Source organism: Camelus ferus, chromosome 17 (genome assembly GCF_009834535.1).
Source record: "Camelus ferus isolate YT-003-E chromosome 17, BCGSAC_Cfer_1.0, whole genome shotgun sequence".
NCBI classification, from domain to species: Eukaryota; Metazoa; Chordata; class Mammalia; order Artiodactyla; family Camelidae; genus Camelus; species Camelus ferus.
Genome location: NC_045712.1, coordinates 43,196,540 through 43,218,119, shown reverse-complemented (window position 1 = coordinate 43,218,119; position 21,580 = coordinate 43,196,540). Strand labels below are relative to the sequence as shown.

The following is a 21,580-nucleotide window of genomic DNA, read 5'->3' as shown; positions in this document are numbered from 1 at the left end:
CAGAATCCTTCATGGGCTCATTTTTCTCTGCCAGCTCCTTAATTTTTAACATAGTCAAAGCTTCCAGGCTTCATCTCACTCTTTTCACTCTATGTTCTTTCCCTGGGTGATAGCGATAGTCTGCAAATCTTTGCGTCCAACCCAGACTTTTCTCTCACAGTCCTGACCTAACTGGCTATTAAGACACTGAGGCTGTCCCGCTGGAACCTCAGATTCAGTATATCACAAACTAACTTTATAATCTTTCCCTTAAAGTTCATCTTCCTCTTTACATTCCTCATCAGCTGTCTCACTACCTAAAAACTGAAATGAAGGATCATCGTAAGTTTCTTCTTTCTTTTTTATCCTCCTTCCACATCCAGTCACTAAATCTCAACTAACTAGCTCTGTCAATTCTGTCTCTGTGCTATTTCTTCAACCCAAACTTTCTTCTCCATTCCCACTATCACTGCCTTAATTCAGACTCTCATCACCTCTCACCAAGATGACAACAAAATTTCTTGACTAGTCCTCTCCCTACCAGCCATTCTTCACACAGTGGCTAAAGCAATTATATCACAATTCAAGTCTGAAAAGGGTTTTACCCTTCAGTTGCTCCCCAACAGCTGCCAAAATCAAATTTAAACTCCTCAGCACATAAATCCCTTCCTGACTGGCCCCTATGGTCTCTCCACCATCATCTCCTCCCATCCCCACAGCTTCTCTCCAGCCAAACTGAGCTAGTTTTCTGGCAGTTTGCCACATGTTCTTAATTGCTCCATACCCCTGTGCCTGAGAACACTTAGAAAGCGATACACAAAAACCCATAAAGCAATACTGTTTATGGTGAAATATATTAGAACTTTTAAAACATGAACAGGAGGGATATCTCGTGATTTTATTACAGTGGTTCCCTATTGGAGATGGGAGAAGGGGAAATATGCCTGGGGGGTAAAATAAAGGGCCCTAAACTTGGTTTATAAGGTCTTCTCCCTTCTTTCTTATTTTTTTTAGAAAAGATCTGAAACAATTGTCTCAAAATGTTAGCATCAGTTAATGTAGATTCATGGGTACTTATGGTATGATCAAAACTTTTCTGCATTTAGTATTTTTCAAAAAGAACAGTACATGAAAAGGCACACTCAAATACCTTTAAAAGAAGGGACACCTCTAGATTTTAAACTTTTATACTACTGTGATCATGTAAGTTTTAAAGGCAAATTAAAATTTCATGATTTGACAAAAATGAACCAAACTGAGCCAAATGTGGAACTGCCAGCCTACATGTATATCCAGAATATAAAACCCATGCAACTGGCATAAGAAAGAAAAATAAGTGTACTCTGGATCTGTACAGATCATGCTTGAATTTTAAGAAATCTGAAATACAAGATTCTAGGAAAGTGAAACATTCAAGGAAAATGATTAATTCAGGTAGCTAAGACTCAGAGTTTACTGTGTTTAATTTTGTTTATTCTTCCATGACACTCACGCCAACTGAAACTGAGTACTGAAAGACAAATTAAGAGACATAATATTTATTGTGTTGCTATGGTTTCCAAATTAACAAATAAAAACCACTACTCAATTTCCCAGCAACTTCCCCCTAGTAGAAAACCAAAGGTACCATTTTTCTCAATTAGGTCTTACAACATAATTACGTTTAACAATTTTTTAAAGTTTTTGGTGGTTGAAAACTAACTATATAAATTTTTCTGAGTATAAAAACAAATATGTATTAGATAAAATCTAGGGATTTTAACCCATTTTCTTCTGATGTCAAACAACTATACCTTCCTTTTATTCAAAGATTTTTTTGATAGCAAAATATTATTTTAGAATGAGAAGAAATTTAAGATTATAGACTTTATTACTAAAGTTTGAATACAACCTAATAAATAAAATAGCACAGGAAAACTGAAACTTTGACTCAGCAATGATATATCTAACCAAAGGGGAAAATGTGATTCATAGTTCTAATAGAAATAGTTTGTGTGTGTGTGTGTATGTGTGTGTGTGTGGAGGTGGGTAGTGGGTTTTACTAGTAACATCTTTAGAATTAGGATAATGATATTATGCTGTTTGAATTTCTTCCTCCAAATTCCTGTAAGTTACAGGAATGGTGAAGATCTTGACAGTAAACTTTATACCAAATATTTTTTAATCACAGAGACACAAAACTAAGTCTTAGGGCTCAATAATCCTCCCTTAATTCTCGTTAGAGGGACAAATCAAGGAACAGTGTGATACTGACAGTAATGCTGGCCAGCACAGAGTTAGGGCTCTGGACTGTGAGGAGTGGGGGCTGCCCCAACCACATCTCCCACCCTCCTTTGCCTTAGTTCCAGTGGGTAAATAGGGGAAAAAAAATGGAGAGGTCTGCACCCAAAGGGAATTGGCTGCATTCATGCACTAATGTCCCTGGAAAGAGTCCTAAATAACTAAAAAACGACCACTTAGATCTGCTCTTTCACAGAATTTGTCTAATAAAAACAGTAAGCACAAAGGGGGAGAATTTAAAAAAAAAATTTTTTTTAACTAGATAGAAATGGAAAGAAAAATGTTTTTCATAACTCTGAAAAATTAACTCACATTTCAAAATCTTTTAAACATTTTTGTGTACCACCACAGAGAACACTTAAAGATATTTTAAATAAGAGTAATTTTTTGTCTCCTGTGAAGTTAACTTTCTAGACAAATCCAATCATAACATAACAATCTGAACCAAACACAAAAGGATGATCAAAAAAGTGTCAAAACTAAGCAAGACTCAAGTCATGACCTCGAAATCCTGGAGTTCCTTAGGGTTCAGCCTGAAGAGTGATTATCCATAACTCTACACTTTCTTCCTAGACAATCTCATCCACAACTCACTATTTCAGTTACCTTCTATATGCTCACTAGTCTGAAATGCGTATCAGCCCAGACCTCTCCTTCGGGCTCTTCATCCAAATCCCCAAACTGCTTCTTCAAAACCTCTACTTAGCTGCCTCACAGGCACCTTAAATGAAATACACACTAACACAAATTCCCTCTCCAAATCTCCTTCTCACCCTAATGTTGTCTACCATCCACCCAGATGCACAACCCAAAACTTCCCCTCTCTGCTCCCCGACCACTGCTGCTCACTGAGCATCGCCTACATACTTCTCTGTTCCAGCCACTCTCACCATGCCTACTAGAGCACTCTAGACCAGGCCACCAGTGCCCTGCAAGTCTCACGACTCATCTCCCCACGTCCACTAGTGTCTCTTTCTGATATAATCTCCAACCTGCAGTAAAGTCATCCTTTAAGGCACAAATCTGATCATGTCCTACCCCTACACAAAACCCTTCAATGATATTTTGGCTATCATGATACTTTCATTTTTTTCTTTTGCTACCACTGAGTTCTCTGTGTGATGTAGGATACCTCTATTTCAAAAATGAAGGAAAATGGCCAGTAGGGTCTTAATACTGTAAAATATTAAATAAATTATATATATATAAATTATATTACCCTGATATTATAAAATATTCACCTATTTTGTTAAAAAAAGAAAAAAGCTTCAGTGTTTTCCCATTGCTTTTAGGACACAGACCAAAATTCTATATCAGGGTTCTCAACCTTGGCCCTACTGACATTTGGACCAGATAATTCTTTGTTGTACAGGGCTGTCCTGTGCACTGCAGGATTTTTAGCAACATCTCTGACCTCTACCCACAAATGCCAGCAGCACAGCCCTCCCCCAGTTGTGAGAGGCAAAAATATCTTCATACATTGCCAAGCGTCCCTGTAGGACAAAATCACCCTCAATTAAGAACCACTGGCCTATAAGATCTGGCTCCTGCCTAACTCTCTGGCTACTCTCATCCTTGCTGTCTATGTTAGAGTTAACAGTGACATTATGCGAGGCACAACATTTAAGAATGTGGGAGCCTAAGTGCAAATTTCAGCCCTGCTGCTTGGCTATGTGACTTTGCGCAAGTTACTTCACTTCTCCGTGCCTTGGATTCATCGTGGATAAAATGAGAACGGTAGACCACCCCAGAGAGTTATTAAGAGGATTCAATTCATTTAAAGAACTTAGAATAGTGCCTGGTACACAGTAAGAGCTCAGCAAATGTTAGCTGTTGCTGCTGTTATTCCTCGAATTCTCCACACTCTCTCACCTCAGAAGCTTGTCACACATTCTTCCCTCTGACTGTAAAGTTCTTCCTCTTATTTGAAAACTCTTTCCTTTCAATAATTCCACTCCTTCTTCAAAACTCAACTGAAAGGGCACTTCCTCAGGGAAGCCTTCCCAAAGCTCCAAACGTGTCAAGTCCCCCTGTCACACACTCTTTAACAAAATCATTTCCTGTTCACTCAAAGCACTCAACACAGTTGTAAATAAATATATTATTTCCTCAATTCTAAGAATGCTACTGATTGTGACATACACTGACAATCACAGCTTTCAAGACAGAAAAAAAATTACCATGTTAAACATAGACATTAATTTTGAAGGAAAAAAGAAGCTGAAAAATCAAAGAACTAGTCCATTATGTAATTATTTTTTAGCATCAGTTTCTCCCTCTAGAATCTAAGCACCATAAAGGGAAATGACCACGTTAGATCTGTCCATTCCATGTCCTCTGTACCTAACACAGCACCTACAGAGAGCAGATGCTCAATAAACATTTACTCAATGAATGACATTCAAAATTCACGTTTTAAAAAAACTTTACTCTTAAATGAAAGATGGTTTTAAGACCCATAATTATTATTATGGCAATTCTTTGCATTTTTAAAAACTGCTACCCTTGCTAGAAGTTTTTTATATTTAATTTGCCATGGCCTAAAAATGAATAAATTGCTCAAATAAAACAGCAAAATAACTATGAGAAGACAATTAGCTCTATGAAGCTAATATGATTATTGTTCCATAAAACAATACAACTGGAGAGTATCTTCTAAACTAAGTACAATTCTTCCCTTTGTATCCTTCTTCTCAGGCTGCTAATCCATAATCAAAACCACAAACTTCTGGTTCTCACTACTAGATGCCTGAAATCTACCTCTTTAGGCAACAAAATAATAAAATCCAACCAAGTGTCCATTCATAGATACACAGATAAACAGAATGTCATAAACATATACAACAGAATATCATTCAGCCATTTTAAAAAAAGGAAAATTAAGTTATTTAAAAGGAGAGAAAAAAGGAATGACGTTCTGATACATGCTACAACATGGATGAATCTCGAAAACATTATGCTCAGTGAAAAAAGGCAGACACAAAAGGACAAATATTGTACAATTCCAGTTATATGAAATATCTAGAATTAGACAAATTCATTGAGACATAAAGTAGGTCAGAGGTTATCAGGAGCAAGAAGAGGGAGCAATGGAGTTATTTCTTCATGGTTACAGAATTTCTGTCTAGGGGTGATGAAAAGGTTTTTGAAATAGAATGTGGTGATGGTTACACAACATTGTTAATGTAATTAATGCCAATGAATTGTAGACTTTAAAATGGTTAAAATGGCAAATTTCGGAAGTACTGGTGACCTCCGCCAATACCTGCTCTTATGAGCTCTTCTGAAAGCTGTGACAGACATGTTCCCCCAGCATAGCAGCAACATGCCTATTACAGCCATGACAGGACTTCTACACCATCCGCATTTGCACCTTCACGGAGCAGTCTCCAAACATTTCAAAATCTTTTAAAAATGCAAATAGATTTTACAAGATAAAAAGAGTTCTGGAGATGGATGGTGATAATGGTTGCACAATGTAAATGTACTTAAGCCCACAGAACTGTACACTTAAAAATGGCTGAGATGGTAAATTTTGTTATGTGTATCTTACAACAATTTTTAAAATGCACTCAGTTCCATGTTATCCAGCTTACAGAATATACTGATGTCTTTTGTTTCTTTTCCTCCTCATTCCCTCTAGTTGCCTGATTTAGGACCAACTGAGAAGCACGGAAACCTGAACAGATAGCATGAGGAAAATGAGCTTATTTTTCATTATTTACGGCATGCCCTGCCTACCTCAAAAAACAATTTGAAGTGAGGAAAAATAAACTCTTAAGATTTAACTTAAAAAAACAAGATTAAGCTATTTGTCCTTTTTAATTGTTATGGGGGTTCTGTTAGTTTTTATTTGTTCCTAACTTAAGGCAATTTGTGTGTGTGTGTGAAAGGGATGATCCTATCAGAGAAAATAAGTATTAGAGACTATCTGTGAATGTCGACCATCTAATGTATAAATGGACCATTAAGAACTGACTATGAAACTTTACAGCAAAGAGAAAAAAATCACAAAGAATACATAAAAGAATTACTAAATCTATTTCCTCTAAAGTTTTACAACTACTGTAACACATATTAGGCACTTATTCTGCAAATAAAGTCTGAATCTTTAGTAAACACTAGCCCTTTCATGTTCCATGAGCCTTTTGACCAGGCTATTAAAGTTGGAATACTCATTCAGAGTTTTGAAGATACAAATAAAAACCAGAAATATTGGCCTTTTAAAACCTTTTATAATAATAACTTTAATTATTATAACTTGTAATATAATAACTGGATTAAACTCAGTTATTTCACAGCAAAATAATAATGTACACAGAGGAAAACAACCTGTAAGTATAAAAAAACTGACCATCCACAGGATCTTCTGTGTACCCTGGTTCCTGGTTCTCATGGTTGGCCGTCAAAATCCTCTAGGAAGGAGTGTGTGAGTGAGTGTGTCTGTGTGTGTGTCTTTAAAAACAGATTTCTGAGCTCAATCCCACTGATTCAGATTTAGAAAGTATAGGGTAAGGCCTGGGAATCCGTACATTGAAAAAGCAACCTGGGAGATTCTGATGATCCACCATGTTTTAGGACACTTACCTTAATAAATATCTTCTAACAAAAAGAGAATATTTTACTTCGATTCTCACTTTCTATTTCAACATATTAATAAGCAACAAAATAGCCTACTATAAGCCTAACACTATGCTCAAGTTTACATGCATTATTTCCTTTAACTGTCACAACAGCCTTAAAATATGGAAAGACAGTATTATTCCCATTTTACAGGTGAGGAAATTGAAGTCCATTAGTTTCTTAACAAAATTACTCAACCAGCAAACTAGCAGAGCCAGAATTCAAAGCCACACTTAAAACTTTCCAAAGCCCTGCTCTTCTGGAAGTAGGATGAAACAGAAGAATGAACAATGGCTTTAAATTCAAATTTAAATTCTGAATTGAGTTCCAGTTCTGATATCTTTTAGACATTAATCTCTCAACTTCATCTGTTTCCTCATCTGTAAATAAGGCTGATAACAATAACTTTCCTACCTAACTCATAAGGTTATTATGAGAATCAAGATATGAAAGTGCTTTCAAAATCATTAAATGCTATAGAAATACAAACTATTAATGGAGGAGTTAGAGAAGACTGAGAATCACTATAGCATAGTGAGACCTTGGAGTCAGACTTCATATGTTTGACTCTTCTGCTATTTACTGGCTGTGTGACCTTAGGGAAGTTACTTAACTTTTCTGTGCAATGATTTCTTCATCTGTAAAATGGAGACAATAATAGAACCAATTTCAGAATTTTGTGAAGATTAAATGAATTAATTCATTTTAAATGCTTAAAATAATATTTGTTACATAGGAAGCACTTGAAGTGTTGGATTCTAGAATGCTACTCAATTTTGTAAATGAAACATCATATTCAAAAAAAACAGTTCAAATACTTAGTGACAGCATAAAAAGAGCCTAAAATATATTGGCATTTTCTCTCCTTACAGAAATCTGGGTAAATCACTCCAGTTTTGGAAGTAAACATTTTGAGTAGTTTCAATTTTCAACTAAAACTATGTGGCTTTGAAAATACTTCATTCCTATAACTACTTAAGATCACTGTAAAGTGTTACCCACTACTTCACTTTTAAATATCTTTTAGCTTTTTATCTAAAAATATCTCACTGATTTTTAAACGTAATTTTGTTAAAGTATTATCACAATTTTGTCACCAGTTTTTAGGTAACTTTCCTTTGCTTCAAATATCCTCCTACAGAATCTGACTTCTAATTCAAAAGTTGAGTAGCTTACAAAAGGAAAAACGTAACAATGAGCTGGTCCAAAAAAAGACTGTGTAATATGTCAAAAGGAAACAGCACTAGTGCTAAATGAGTTATTTACTAAGAATAACAAAGAGGAAATGAGGGAATAATTCTCACCCAAAGAATATAATTTTAAAACACTCTGAACAATTCTTGTACCAGGTTTATGGTCAGATCTGCAGTTGCCGACAGAGTTAGAATCTGAAACAAAGTTGGCACCTAAGAAATCACAGCTGGGAGTTATGTTAAATCTCCAATATGTAACAGGAAATGTTGCCAGAGATTCAACAGGTGACCCCTCTTTCCTTTTTTCCGAGTTGTCAACAAACCAAAACAAAAATGCTCCAGAAGCTCTAATACTAGCTAAAACTTAAACATAAAAATTCCATTGCAGTATTTCAAAAACAGCTAAGACAATGAATCTGAGCAGACACCAAAGTATTGTTTCTGTCAACATTCATACAGTGCTTCCTGAAATATTTTAACTGTATAGCCCAATGTGCCCTTCTATAATACAGTTATCATATCTTCAACATTCTCATTACCTTAAGTTTCAATAATGAAGACTAATTATAAATTTCAATAATTAGGACAAATTTCCTGGAAGTCAACTAATCTACAAAAAATTAAAAATTAAAAATAAATTTTAGATAAGTTGAATAAAGAGACGATTACTGTGTTTTATTCTAATACAGAATTTTAGAGGCCATCTAGTAAGCATTCTGAAACCAGCTCAATGAATGAATGTCTATTTTATATATATATATTATATATATATATATATATATATATATATATCTCCCCTTCCCTCCCCAGCATTTTCACAGCATTCTCATCTGTACAACTCAGTGTTGAAAGGGGCTTTCCAGACATACCTCTCTGGCAATGCTACTCAAAGCTTCATCTTCTGCAGAAAATCGGTCTTTCACAGGTGTTCTTTTCCTTCCAGAACCAGGAGTCCCCATCTTGTCTTCTTAATAGTCTATTAACTGTGAGAAGTGACTTCACTGTTTTCAGCCCTGAAATAAAAAAGAAACAGAATAATTTAGAATGTTTCTCTTTCAGCAATTTTAATGCTTGTTTATACCTCTAACAAAGATCAATTATATATAGGTATTTATGTATAAATTAAAGAAATTAGTCACAAAACACTTTGTCCTCCACTATCAACATATTTCAATAAATTTTAGAATATTTAAATTTATACTAATTGCTAAACCTCCTAACTCTTTGTACCAAGCTACCCAGGTCAACCTATGAGAACGTGCTATAATATTAACCTCAGGAAACTGCAACCAGCAGTAATAGTTTAAGACTGCTGTAGCTATTTCTAAAATCTATTTCCATTCTAGAGTAAAAAACATTTCAGAAAAGTCATTCAGCCTAAAGCTCTGAGAGAACATATGAAGAAATTTCAACATAGAGCCTTAAAGCTACAAAGGTAAGTTGGCTTTTTAGTGTAATTTAAGAAACAATTCTAATTAAACCATTACCACATTAAAAAAAAAGTTTATTATTCTGCACTTAGCAGAACACCATCTAGGCAACAAATTCTTAGTGCTTGCTATCGCCAGGGAGGTACTATGTATGAGAGGTGCCGAAGATACAGTGACAAACAAAACAGTAGCGATATAGGCCAACGATTAAGAATATGGACCTATTATTAGTGTTATTATTATGAAGTAGATGTATTTTTACAAAAAAGAGAAGAAAAATTCATCTGCTAGGATTAAATAACAAGGATGGTAAAGACCATCTAACCTTTCTAACAACACATAGTATTTGAAATTAGAGATTCTCATGAGACAATGCATCCTGATTTACATGATCTCTTTCTCTCCTATACACGTTCTTGAGAAGTACAGCTCATTTAATGAAATAATCCATTAATTTAATTTTTCCCTAGTTTTAACAAAATAAACAGGTGAAATTTTATTACACTGGGAGTCACAAAATCTTGTTACAATTGTCCTAGTAGAATGAACTATATTAAATCTACAAGTGGCTTTAATGTACTAGAAATGACTTGATTCAAGCAAAATAAAACAGAGCTACTTCATCAATCCATTCTTCCAAAAAAGTTCTCTCCAATGAAAATTCAGGCCATTCCCATCTTAGCTGACACCATTTCTTATTCCCAACATAGCTGGCTTGTGATGTTTGCCAATCAGAATGAAGACTGATGACAGTCTGTTATTCTGCCATAGAAAATATATTTGTATATTAGAAAAGGACTCATTTAAATGGAAATGGAAGGGGAAAAAGAAGGTATATCTGAAAGCAGCAGCTGATAAATCCTAGCCACAAATTAGGACAGCTTCTGAAAAGCACTGAGTAGTTTTTCCAGAAGTCTCCCATCATCCTCAGCATCATCTTACAAATCATTCACCTATTTAATAGTAATGGTCACCCACTGAGAAAAAAGTAGCATGCCATACAAAATTCCTTTTCCGACTGGAGTGACCATTTAGCTGACGCACTGTGGTATCATCCAACATTTGTCCTTCAGCCAACATTCCAAGGACTCACTGAAAGACATTTCACAGAAGCAAGATACAAAAACATAGGCATTTTCTAACTGGAGACACATAAAAATAATTACAGAAGAAAAAAAAAAGGTTTGGCTGGAAGTGTAGCAAAAGTTTAACAATAGTTTCATTAGGAGGGTGAGATTATGGATGCATTTTTTTCCTTCTTCTCGATTCTCTAAAATTTCAATAGCACTGGGGAAAGAGAGATGCATTTAAAAATAAGTAAATAAAAACATTCAGATCAAAGAATAAACTGGCCTCAAAGTGGATCACACTCAAATTAGGCACAATAAGCTATACAGCTGAGATGCACTATCTGAAGCCACTGCTGCTGGCACTTTTTTAAATCTAGTATTGTTCTCTCTTTCCCCATAATCCATTTCCTCCTCCTTTCTCAATTAACACTGCCTTAGACCTTAGAGCCGCGAGGATATTCCTAGCACACAGATTTACATATAGGATTATCTTTTCTTAAAAGTGCCTAAAAACCAAAACTATGTAACAAGCTCCAAGCTGACCTGCCCTGAGAGAAAGATGATAGCAGAAGGGATGGGGGCACAGGATGAGCAGGAAATGGGAATAACTTTCTGTCTGTTTCCCTTGTCCTTCTTGTCCTAGTTACAAGGGTACCCAGGTATTTACGTCAATGACCAGCCAGGGCCTGTCACCTTTATCTGTTGCACATGAGGCAGACCAACCATTAACTATTTCAAAAAACAACCTACTGCTTTTTTTTTAAATTTTATTATTCGCCTTCTGTGGGCAGACACTGTTGCTAATATTAGAAAAATTTAAAGCTTTCAGCTCCTATGCAACTATCTTCTAATAAACTCCAGAACATTGTATATCAGTGACAGGGGAAACCTGAAAAGAAGATTCCTGGCACAGCCAACAGAAAACTGCTTTTCAACAAAATGACAAAAATAAAGATACTGACTCAAAAGTGACCTCGAACTAGATTATTTCCAGTTTCTGATTCCAAAGGACTTTCAGTTAGTTTCTATTCTAAGGAGGTTTTCTCAAGAACACTTTTCTTCAGGAGCCATGTTCATCTCTTTCAGCTTTTCCTTAGTGCTATCAACCAAACCAAAAGCTAAACCTTTATATCCACTGACAAGAACAAAACTGCCTGCATTTTTGTTATGTCCTTTACCCAGACAATGTCAAGCTGATTTTCTCCAGATGGTTTTTTCATTAAGTATTTGTCTACCTAAGGGAAAGAAGAGATGTTGTGGAATATAAACCTTCCAAAACAGACACATCAATAAGGCTTTCTCTTCTCCAGTGAGCTTCTCACATAAAACATTTCTGAAAAATAGGCATTTTGCCACATTAAGTGGCATTTCAATCATGATATTGTTCACTTCTGTAAGAACAGAGTATCAGTGTGCCATGTTCTAAATATAGCACACTTAGCTAGTTCTGTCTGGACCCTGATAGTTGCAGTTCCCTTATACCCAAGTATTTCATCATAGAGAACTCAAAATATTGGCATAAGTCTTTGCCTCAGCATTGTCATTACAGTTAACCCTAGTCTGCCCAATAAAACACTTGGTAGTTATTCATAAGCAAAAATCCCAGGATCCAGGACGGCATCTGAATAAAAGAATTAGTGTGATTGTAGTCGGTGCCACTGGACAAAATTTAAAGTGAGAGGATGAGTTCAGCTGGTTGCACGACCAATTGCTGTGTTGCTCTTCTCCCTGCATAAGCCTTGGTTTCTTCATCTAGAGAGCAGAAATAACAACTGTCCCAACTCTCTAACGTGGTTAACGTGAGGCTCAAGTGAGTTAAGATAAATGCAAGCACTTAAACCACAAAGCACTCCATAAATGTTTAAAGTGTCTTAAATTAACTAGCTCTTTTACATATTTAGTTTATAAAAGTTAACAAAGGGCAATCCTAGCTTTTCTTTATAATTACGTACTTTTAACTAAACAAACGGATCCTCAATTTCCTCCAGCATGCATCATGTGATATAATTGGCCATGCTAAGAATTTCTGGTGAAGCATAGAACAATAAGGAAAATATAAAAATATCTTTAACCAGAATCATTATACTGTAGCACATTTATATAATAAAAACAAAAAGAAAAAAGAAAAAAATGTTAAGGTACTTTGTGGTATTCAAAGTCTATTTTTGAAAATCCAAATGAATACACAAGTTTGGGAGTATAGCCTTATAATGGGTAATAGGCCCCTTATTAGAACTTATTAGAACACAAATGACTTAGAAGGAAACAAGATAGAGGTCATTAAATGGGACACTTAAGATCCGTGCAGATCTTTCTACGTAAATTTCACCTTAAAAGAAAAAGACCTCTAAACAAATACTTAACTCTAGTTAACAATGCACATGCTGAAATATTTAGGGTTGATGTGTGTTGATATCTGCTACTTATTTTGAAATGCATCCAAAAACAAACAAAAAAAGATAGAATAATGGATAGATAGGAGAATGGATAAAGGGATAAACAGGTGACAAGTTATATTATGTGATATAATAAAATATTAATAGTAGAATCCAGGTGGTAGGTACATGAGTGTTCACAGACCTCCTTCAAATTTTCTGTATGTTTGAAATTTTTCATAATAAACTATTAGGGAAAAAGTAACTGGTTGAGAAAGGTAGACGATTAAGTGAGCAAAGGGCATGGGAACTGGGTATCACAATTTTAAAAAAATCTTGATTTGAAAAGAAAAAGGAAGGCAGAGGTATTCCCAAATAGAAGAATACCAATAGTTATGTACACATTAGAAAGATTATGGAAAAAGGAGAGAACAGAAATTCCTGGACTAAAGGAGAAAAAAAAATGGAGGAGAGAGAAGGGTAAAGGGCAGGGGAGGGGAGAGAGAGAGAGAAAGAAAAAAAGGAAAAAGAAAGGAAGGGAGTGAGGATGGGAGAGATTATAGTTAAAGATATCAATCCTGCAAATATCTACATGAGACTATCACACAAAATGAATAAATCATTAACAGAACCTACAAAAAGACAAAAGGTGCATCTAGAACTCGAGGCAAAATGAAAAATGAAAAATATATATATGGGGCAAAAAACATATGGGGCAAAACTGGAGGGCCTGGCAGAACAAGGAAAGGTAGGTGCAAAACACAAAGTAAATCTCAGGAGAGGATCAGAACCTGTAACAGTTAATTTAACCACATCTACTTTCATATTGGGTAGTCCTAAGAATTACCAAACGTGTTTTTTTAAGTCTCACATTTGAATATATAGTATTCTTACATACCCAACACAATTGATAATCTTTCCATTTCCTCTTTTCATAAGATGACATGCTAGTGATTGCACTTCCTTCCTTGTTAACGATGCTATTCAATAAATGAACTCTAATGGGCTGTATGTTCAATATGATTTACAGTATTATTTCATCAACTGTGCAGACCCCAAATTAGGAAGATGTACTCTTACCAACAACTGCATTCTCAGTATGCCCTAAACCATTTCCTGGTACCATTCAAATGGCCTCCTCTCCCTATGACTTTTAAAGTATCTCAGAAATGCATGGACATACATTCAGAGAATGAAAGGAAGGGAAAATAGATAAACAAGATTATACTGTATAGCACAAGGAAATATATACAAGATCTTATGGTAGCTTACAGCAAAAAAAAATGTGAAAATGAATATATGTATGGTCACGTATAACTGAAAAATTGTGCTCTACACTGGAATTTGACACAACATTGTAAAATGACTATAACTCAATTAAAAATGGCTAAAAAAGAATTTTAAAAAATAAAAATAAATTTAAAAAAAAGGAAGGAAGGGAGAGAGAAAATTACATATTGCTGAAGATAGGTCAGACTAAAAGTGTGAAATAAAGCAGAAAACAAGAAAATAGCAGAAGTACTAAGGTTAACAATAGAAGTTCAGGTGGTAAAAAAACAAAAGTAAAATAAACAAGGGAGAAATGTGAAAGTATGCAGTAAGGATATGATTTTTTATGTAATTAAATATAAAGGAGATTCTAAAATTAGGAAATTTTAATAAGATAAATCATACAACTTTAATTTTTCCCTTTTCAACAAATATCTACTAAGAATTTGCAAGGCACTAAAAGTGCATACTAATCATTACCTGGTAAGTAGGCAAGGAGTACAGTGGGAAAATAAAAATGGTAAAGAAGTCAGAGAAAGTATTTATACTATTTTCCACATATCCTTTCTTAATGGTGTTCTCTGAAGCACAAAAGTTTTTATTTTGAGGAACTCAATTTACCTGTTTTTTTCTTTTGTTTCAAGGCCTTTGCTGTCATATCTAAGCAAGCACTGCCTCCCCCAAGGTGACAAAGATTTACTCCTATGTTTTCTCCGAGAGTTTATAGTTTTAGCTCTTATATAATCCATTCTGAGTTTTTTTTTTTTTTAATATGCTGTGATGCAGGAATCCAACTTCATCCTTTTGCATGTGGATATCTACTTTTCCCAGCACCATTTGTTAAAAAGACAAGTCTTTCCCCCACTGAACTGTCTTGGCACTCTTGCCAAAAATCAAACATAAAAGTAAGGGTTTATTTCTGGACCCTCAATTCTATTCCACTGATCTGTATGTATATTCTTATGCCAGTATCACACTGTCTTGATTACTGTAGCCTTGTAGTGTTTTTACATTGTGATGAATGAGTCCTCCAACTTTGTTCTTCTTTGACACTGTATTGCCCATTCTGGGTTCCTTATATTTCCATACACAATTTAAGATGGGCATGATAATTTCTGTATTAAAAGTTGGTGCAGGAAGAAAAGGGAGGGGCACCAGAGATTTTGATAGGGACTACATCTAATCTATAGATCAATTTGGGGAGTACTGTCATCTTAGCAGTATTAAGATTCCACATCATGAGCATAGTATGTCTTGCCATTTACATAGATCTTCTTTAACTTCTTTATACAGTGTTTTGTGATTTTCAATGAACAAGTCTTAAATCTCTTTTATTAAATTTATTCCCACATCACAGGGGTCATTTTAAAAATCCAGTGGATAAAAAAAGGTTCTATAAACTGTAAAATGCTTCAGATATATATGGTATCACTGACACCAAGAAAACAAAAGATCTGAAATCACAATAGCAACAGGGGTGATTAAGTAACACTCAGAAGTAAACCCTGTGGCTAAAGTTAATCTTAGATGAGCCACAGGTAGGTGGGTAGATGGGTGGGTGATTGCACATTTTCAAACACCAAATCTAATCCAACACCAGACCTACATACTTAGTGGGGAGGCATTTTTCACTATTTCCAATTACTTACATATATAGCAAAATTAAAAAGGACTGTAATTTCTCTTACTGAACTGTACAAGTGTATGTTTTCTTTCTAACGCATGTGAAATTATTACTGAAATCCTTCCTTCCTGAAAAGAAATGAAGATTAAAACTAACATGACAGAAGCATGTAACTAAATAATAAAATAGAAGGGATCAGAATTGATTCCCAAATGAAAAAAAAAATTAGCCTTAGACCTTAGGTTCTCCTGATTGGGGATGAACTCTACTGACAACACACATATTAACTATATTCTAATAGCAGCAAAAATAAAACTTAATGCAACAAAAGAAAAAAATTACATGAATAAATATGATCATGTTAATTTCTTTTTAATCTACAATAAAACAAAATACAATGCTGAAATGACCCAAATTGAAATAGCTTTAAGTCAAGGCCAATCAACAAGACGCAACAGCTGGGGAGATTATAGCTCAGTGGTAGAGCAAGTGCTTAGCACATACAAGGTCCTGGGTTCTATCCTCAGTACCGCCATTAAAAAACAAAGTAAATAAACCTAACTACCTCCCACACAACAACATGTAAATAAAATAAAATTTAAAATAATAAATAAAAGAAGCAACAATTATAAAAAAAAAAAACAAGATACAATAAACTGTGGTATTAGAAAACTCATGGGAAGCAAGCAAAGACAAGGACAAGTTTGATATGCCTACAAGGTACAAAAAGATGACAAAGTGGTGTGTAAATTGTGGTTGCAAATATGTAAAATTTTATGCACATGAATAATGAATGACTAAGGCAATAATGTGAATTTTTTTTCTTTTTTCCTAAGCTATATATTCATTTTACCAAATCATTGATAATCATTTTACCAAAAAGTGATTTAAACTAAAAGCTATAATTATGGGGTTATTTCATAGTGTGAAAATAAAAACTTGTAAAAATAACCAACATTGACAGTGGTATACTAAGCTGATAAGGAGGAAAGATTCATTTAGTCTATCAGAGCAACTGCAAAGTAGGACGATAAAAATTTATGTTGGTCATCTCTGGTAAAACCATAATTTTCTAACAAATTTCACATTAGCCATCACTCTTAGAGACATAATGGAATCCTAAGAAAATGAAAAACACATTGCTAATTTTAAAAAGAATGAACACCATTAGATTAACCTTAAAAATGTTAATAAAATTAAATTAAATTAAAACTCTGACTCCAATCAACAGGTCAAAATTAGAATCAAAAAGCAACCATTAATGTCCTCTAAAGTCTTGGAAAAAACATTAATGTTCAAGTCTACGAGTTTTTATTATCAGAGCAAATTTTTTTTTTAAGGTTTCAGGTTTCACTTAAAACCTATGATTCCTTCCACTCATGTAGCTCACCCACTGGGGAAAAAAATAGTGACATGAGGTACTTTTATAGCAGAAAGAAAGATGTCAACATTTTCCTTCTCTTGAGCCACGTTGGTCACGTTTGTGTAACTTAAACCTGTCCTAGATAGAAAGGGCAAAATAACGCCCTGCAGTGGTAGGCAAAATACCAATTAGGCTCATAAAAGGAAGAAGTCAACAAGATATAATGCAATATGAGTACAATGTTCATGAGGGAATGATAGCGAAGAGAGCAGAGCTGACAGCACAAATGTGAGAGTAGCTAACTTAAGAGCCACTCCAATCCAGAGACACAGGAAATGAGTTCCACCCTAGACACATTACTTCTGCTCATAGAAGACCTAATAGCAACACTTAGTGGCTCCTTTTTATAAAAATAAAGAGAAACTGACCCTCCCATACCTGCTCATCCACTACCTCCCCTCCCCCACCACATGCACACACAGAGAAACAAAGAGAAAAAATCAGTAATAAAATAACTTCTCAGAAGTTAAGGACATGAATTGCCAGATTCAAAGAGCCTACAGAAGGTGCAACACAAGTCCTGAGTCCACAGCAAGGTATTCCATAGTGAATTTCAAACACAGGGACAAGGATGATTTTACAAGCTTCCAGGGGTGGAAAAATCAGGTCACGTACAAAGGATTAACAATTCGAATGGCTTCAGTCTTCCGGAAACAAAATTCTGGCAACAAGAAGACAACAGAGTAATGTCTTCAAATTCCTAAAAGAAAATTACGGACAATCTGTAAGTAGCCTATGCCCAGTCAAAATATTCTGTTCTCATACTTGATTATAAAAGACACTTCAGACGTGCAAGTTCTCAAAAGTTGCCTCTTTCCCCCTTTGTTAATAAGTTACTAGAAGATATATCTCATCAAATAAAAGAGAAAATGAAAAGAGAGGAAATTTAGCACACGGGAATAAATCCAACACAGAAGAGGCAAAGGGGATCCATCCCCAGCAAGGGTCACAGACATTCCAGGAAGAAAACTACACACTGAAGCAACGTGATTCAAGAGACGTAACAGAGTGCTGTCATCACCAAAATCCCCACAGCCTTTGAGACATCTTTTTCATATGAGGTGAGCTGGTCCAGGTTTTCACCTGAACTCAGTTTGTCTTGACCCCACGTTGACGAAGTTCCTGCTGTCCCTTCCCCAGCTGCTGAGACTGGCTGAGGACTTACTTCACACCACAGACGTATTTGGCTTTTACCTATTCCTGATGGTGAGAGCATGAAGAGTTCAGAAAGAGCCATGTACCTCCCCAACTATATCTCTTCTGGATATTTAGTACCTCATCAAGACTTCAGCTCTGCCAGATGCCCTGACTGTCAGGAGTTTTATGGTTTCCCAGGACTCATTAGGAAACTTTCCCAAAGACTTAACAGAAGGGACTCAAGGAAGACTCTGTTCAACTTATTTCTCCTGTGAGCCTTCATTTAATAGTGGTAATGTGGACCTTTCTGTTCACAGCTAGGTTTCTACTTGCTATTCAGTTTTTCAAAACTGTCAAAAAAAAAAAAAAAAGTATACTGCTTAGGAATACATACTACGGTAGAAACTGGCCTATTGTTCACCAAGTCATTTCCCCTTTCTGCCTACAGCTCTGCCACATTTCCAGCCTTCCTTGCATTAAATGCAGCCATTTGACTAAATGCTGGCCAATGGAATGTGGACAAAAGTGATGTATGTATTAGTCTAGGCCCATCAAACTGCTTATGGAATCTACCACACTCCCTCTCTTTGCCCTTGAATTTGCCAGCCAGATGCACAGAGCTCAGTTGAAGTGTGAAAATCACTGAGGCCCCAGGTCACTAGATGAAAGGAGGCTGAGTCCCTGGGTGACTTGGTGGAACCAATTACTTATTCCTTGGCCAGTGCCTTCCAACTCACAGCAGAGATGTGAGTGAGAAATAAGCTTTAACATGTTCAACTACTGAAACCTGGGTTTGTGTATTACAGCAGGTTAGCCTATCCCAACTAATAGACACGAAAAGGTGGCCAAACTATTCGGTTTCTCAAAATTAAACCACATATTGATTAGGAATACATATTTGGGGAGAGGGATGGGATTGCAAGATTAGGCAGGGAATGGTCCCAAAAGAGTGATTAACATGTAAAATGGGCTTGTGATTACCTGGAAGGGAAAATGGTGCCATTTAACGATATTCACAAGAAAGTTTCAGAATATTGTAATGTTCAATTTCTTGACCTAAGTAATGAGACCACAGGTGCTCATTTTATTATTCTTCCTGAAACTGTATTTTTGTTTTCTATTTCTCTATATGTATTTTACAAGTAAACCATTAATTATTTTGCTCAAAATAAATTAGAAAGAGTGGACACTTGAAAAATCTGTTGGAGCATTTGGGAAAAATAAGGTAAATAGAAAACTAAGCCAAAAAAAAAAAAAAAGGCAATTGTTAACCTCCTGGAAAAAAATGAATATTAAGAAAGGAAACAATCATGGAACAACTCTTGGCTAAGTAGTAAGCAATATTTATTTAGTTATAATGAAAACACCAACTATTGATTTAAATTGCAAAACTGGAAAGTGGCAGAGAGAGAAAGTGGCAGGAAATAATGAAGAAATACTATAAAATAACGATAAAAGCCACCATCTTAAGATACTCTCAAGTGCACATATCAGTTTTTTACACAAAAATGGGTTTATAAAATATGTGCTATTTTGTAAACAGCTATGGCAGACTCTAAGGTGGCCTCGCCACCATGACCTCCCCACTCCTGCTGTTCATACCTTTGTGTAAGTGCCTCCCAAGAATGCGGGCAAAACTTATGACTTGCTTCTACCAATAGAATATGACAAAGGTTATCAGATATTATTCCCATGTTTATGTGACATTATGTAAGACTGTCTAGCTGGCAGACTTGTTCTAGACTCTCCATGATGGCTTGATAAAGTGGTCATACTAGGAAAAACCAGAGGGTCAAGAACTTCAGGTTGCCTCTGAAAGCTGAGAGCAGCCTTCAGGAGCTTGAAGATACCCTCTGGATAACCAAGTAACTTCTTAAGCAAGAAATCTCCGTTATAAAATCACAAGAAAATTAATCCTGCCAAAAACCTAAGTGAGCTTAGAAGTAAATTTCTCCCCAGTTGATTCTGAGGGTAAGAATTCAGCCCAGTCATCACCTTGATTGCAGCCTCATGGGACCTTAAGCAGAGGACCCAATTCCATCGTGCTCAGACTCCTGCCCTAGAGAAACTATAGGATAATAAATGTATGTTGTTTTAAGTTGCTAAGTCTGTGTACTTTGTCATACAACATAGAAAACAAATACAACTGCTTTTAAAACTGTGGATGAATGAATTCAGCAAAGTTGCAGGGATACAAAATCAACACAAAAAAATTGGTTGCATTTCTATATATTAACAATAAACAAACCAAAAAGGAAATTAAGAAAGCAACACCATCTACAATTTAAGAAAAAAAGAATAAAATACTAAGAATAAACTTAACTAAGAAGGCAAAAGATCCATCCACACACTAAAAACCACAAAACATTGCTGAAAGAAATTAAAGGAGACATAAATAAATGGGAAGCCACCTCCTGTCACGGATTGGAAAAGTTCTAATATTGTTAAAATGTCAATACTCCCCAAAGAAATCTACAGATTCAATGCTTTCACTATCAAAGCCCAACGACATTTTTTGAAAAAAATAGAAAAACCCATTCCAACATTAAAACTCCAATGGAATCTCAAGGGACTCCAAACAGCCAAAACAATTTTGAAAAAGAACAAAGTTGAAGGCATAACACTTCCTGATTTCAAAACTTACTAGAAAGCTACAGTAATCAAAACAATATGTTCCTAGCATAGAGAGAGACATATAGGCCAACAGAACATAACAGATGGCCCTCCAAAACCCTGCATAAACAGTCAAATGATTTTCAACAAGGGTGTCAAGATCAGTCAATGGGAAATAGATAGTCTTTTGGACAAACAGTGCTGGCAAAACTGGATATCCATATGCAAAAGAATAAAACTGGACCCTTACTTCATGTCATATACAAAAATTAACTCTTAGTAGGTCAAAGAGATAAATGTAAGAGCTAAAACTGTCCATACACAAAAAACTTTCTGACACTGAATTTAGCGATTTCTTGCATATGATGCCAAAAGCACAGGCAGCAAAAGAAAAAGATGAACTGGACTTCAACAAAATTAAAAGCTGTTGTGTATCAAAGTACACTATCAACAGAGTAAAACAGCAACCAATGGAATAGGAGAAAATATTTGCAAATCATGTATCTGATTAGGGATTAATATGTGGAATCCCTAAAACTCAACAACAACAACAACAAACCCCAA

General features: G+C 35.3%; 1 protein-coding gene across 21 annotated transcripts in view; it reads right to left on the bottom strand.

Moving 5' to 3' along the window:
* LRRFIP2 (LRR binding FLII interacting protein 2) overlaps positions 1-21,580 on the bottom strand; it is a 100,625-nt gene that overhangs the window by 71,031 nt on the left and 8,014 nt on the right. For all 21 annotated transcript variants that reach the window (XM_032459253.1, XM_032459246.1, XM_032459255.1 and 18 more), the window contains exon 2: positions 8,945-9,088. In XM_032459253.1, the coding sequence (XP_032315144.1) occupies positions 8,945-9,034 (90 nt within the window). In that variant the 5' untranslated portion in view covers positions 9,035-9,088. The remainder of the gene's footprint in view (positions 1-8,944; positions 9,089-21,580) is intronic.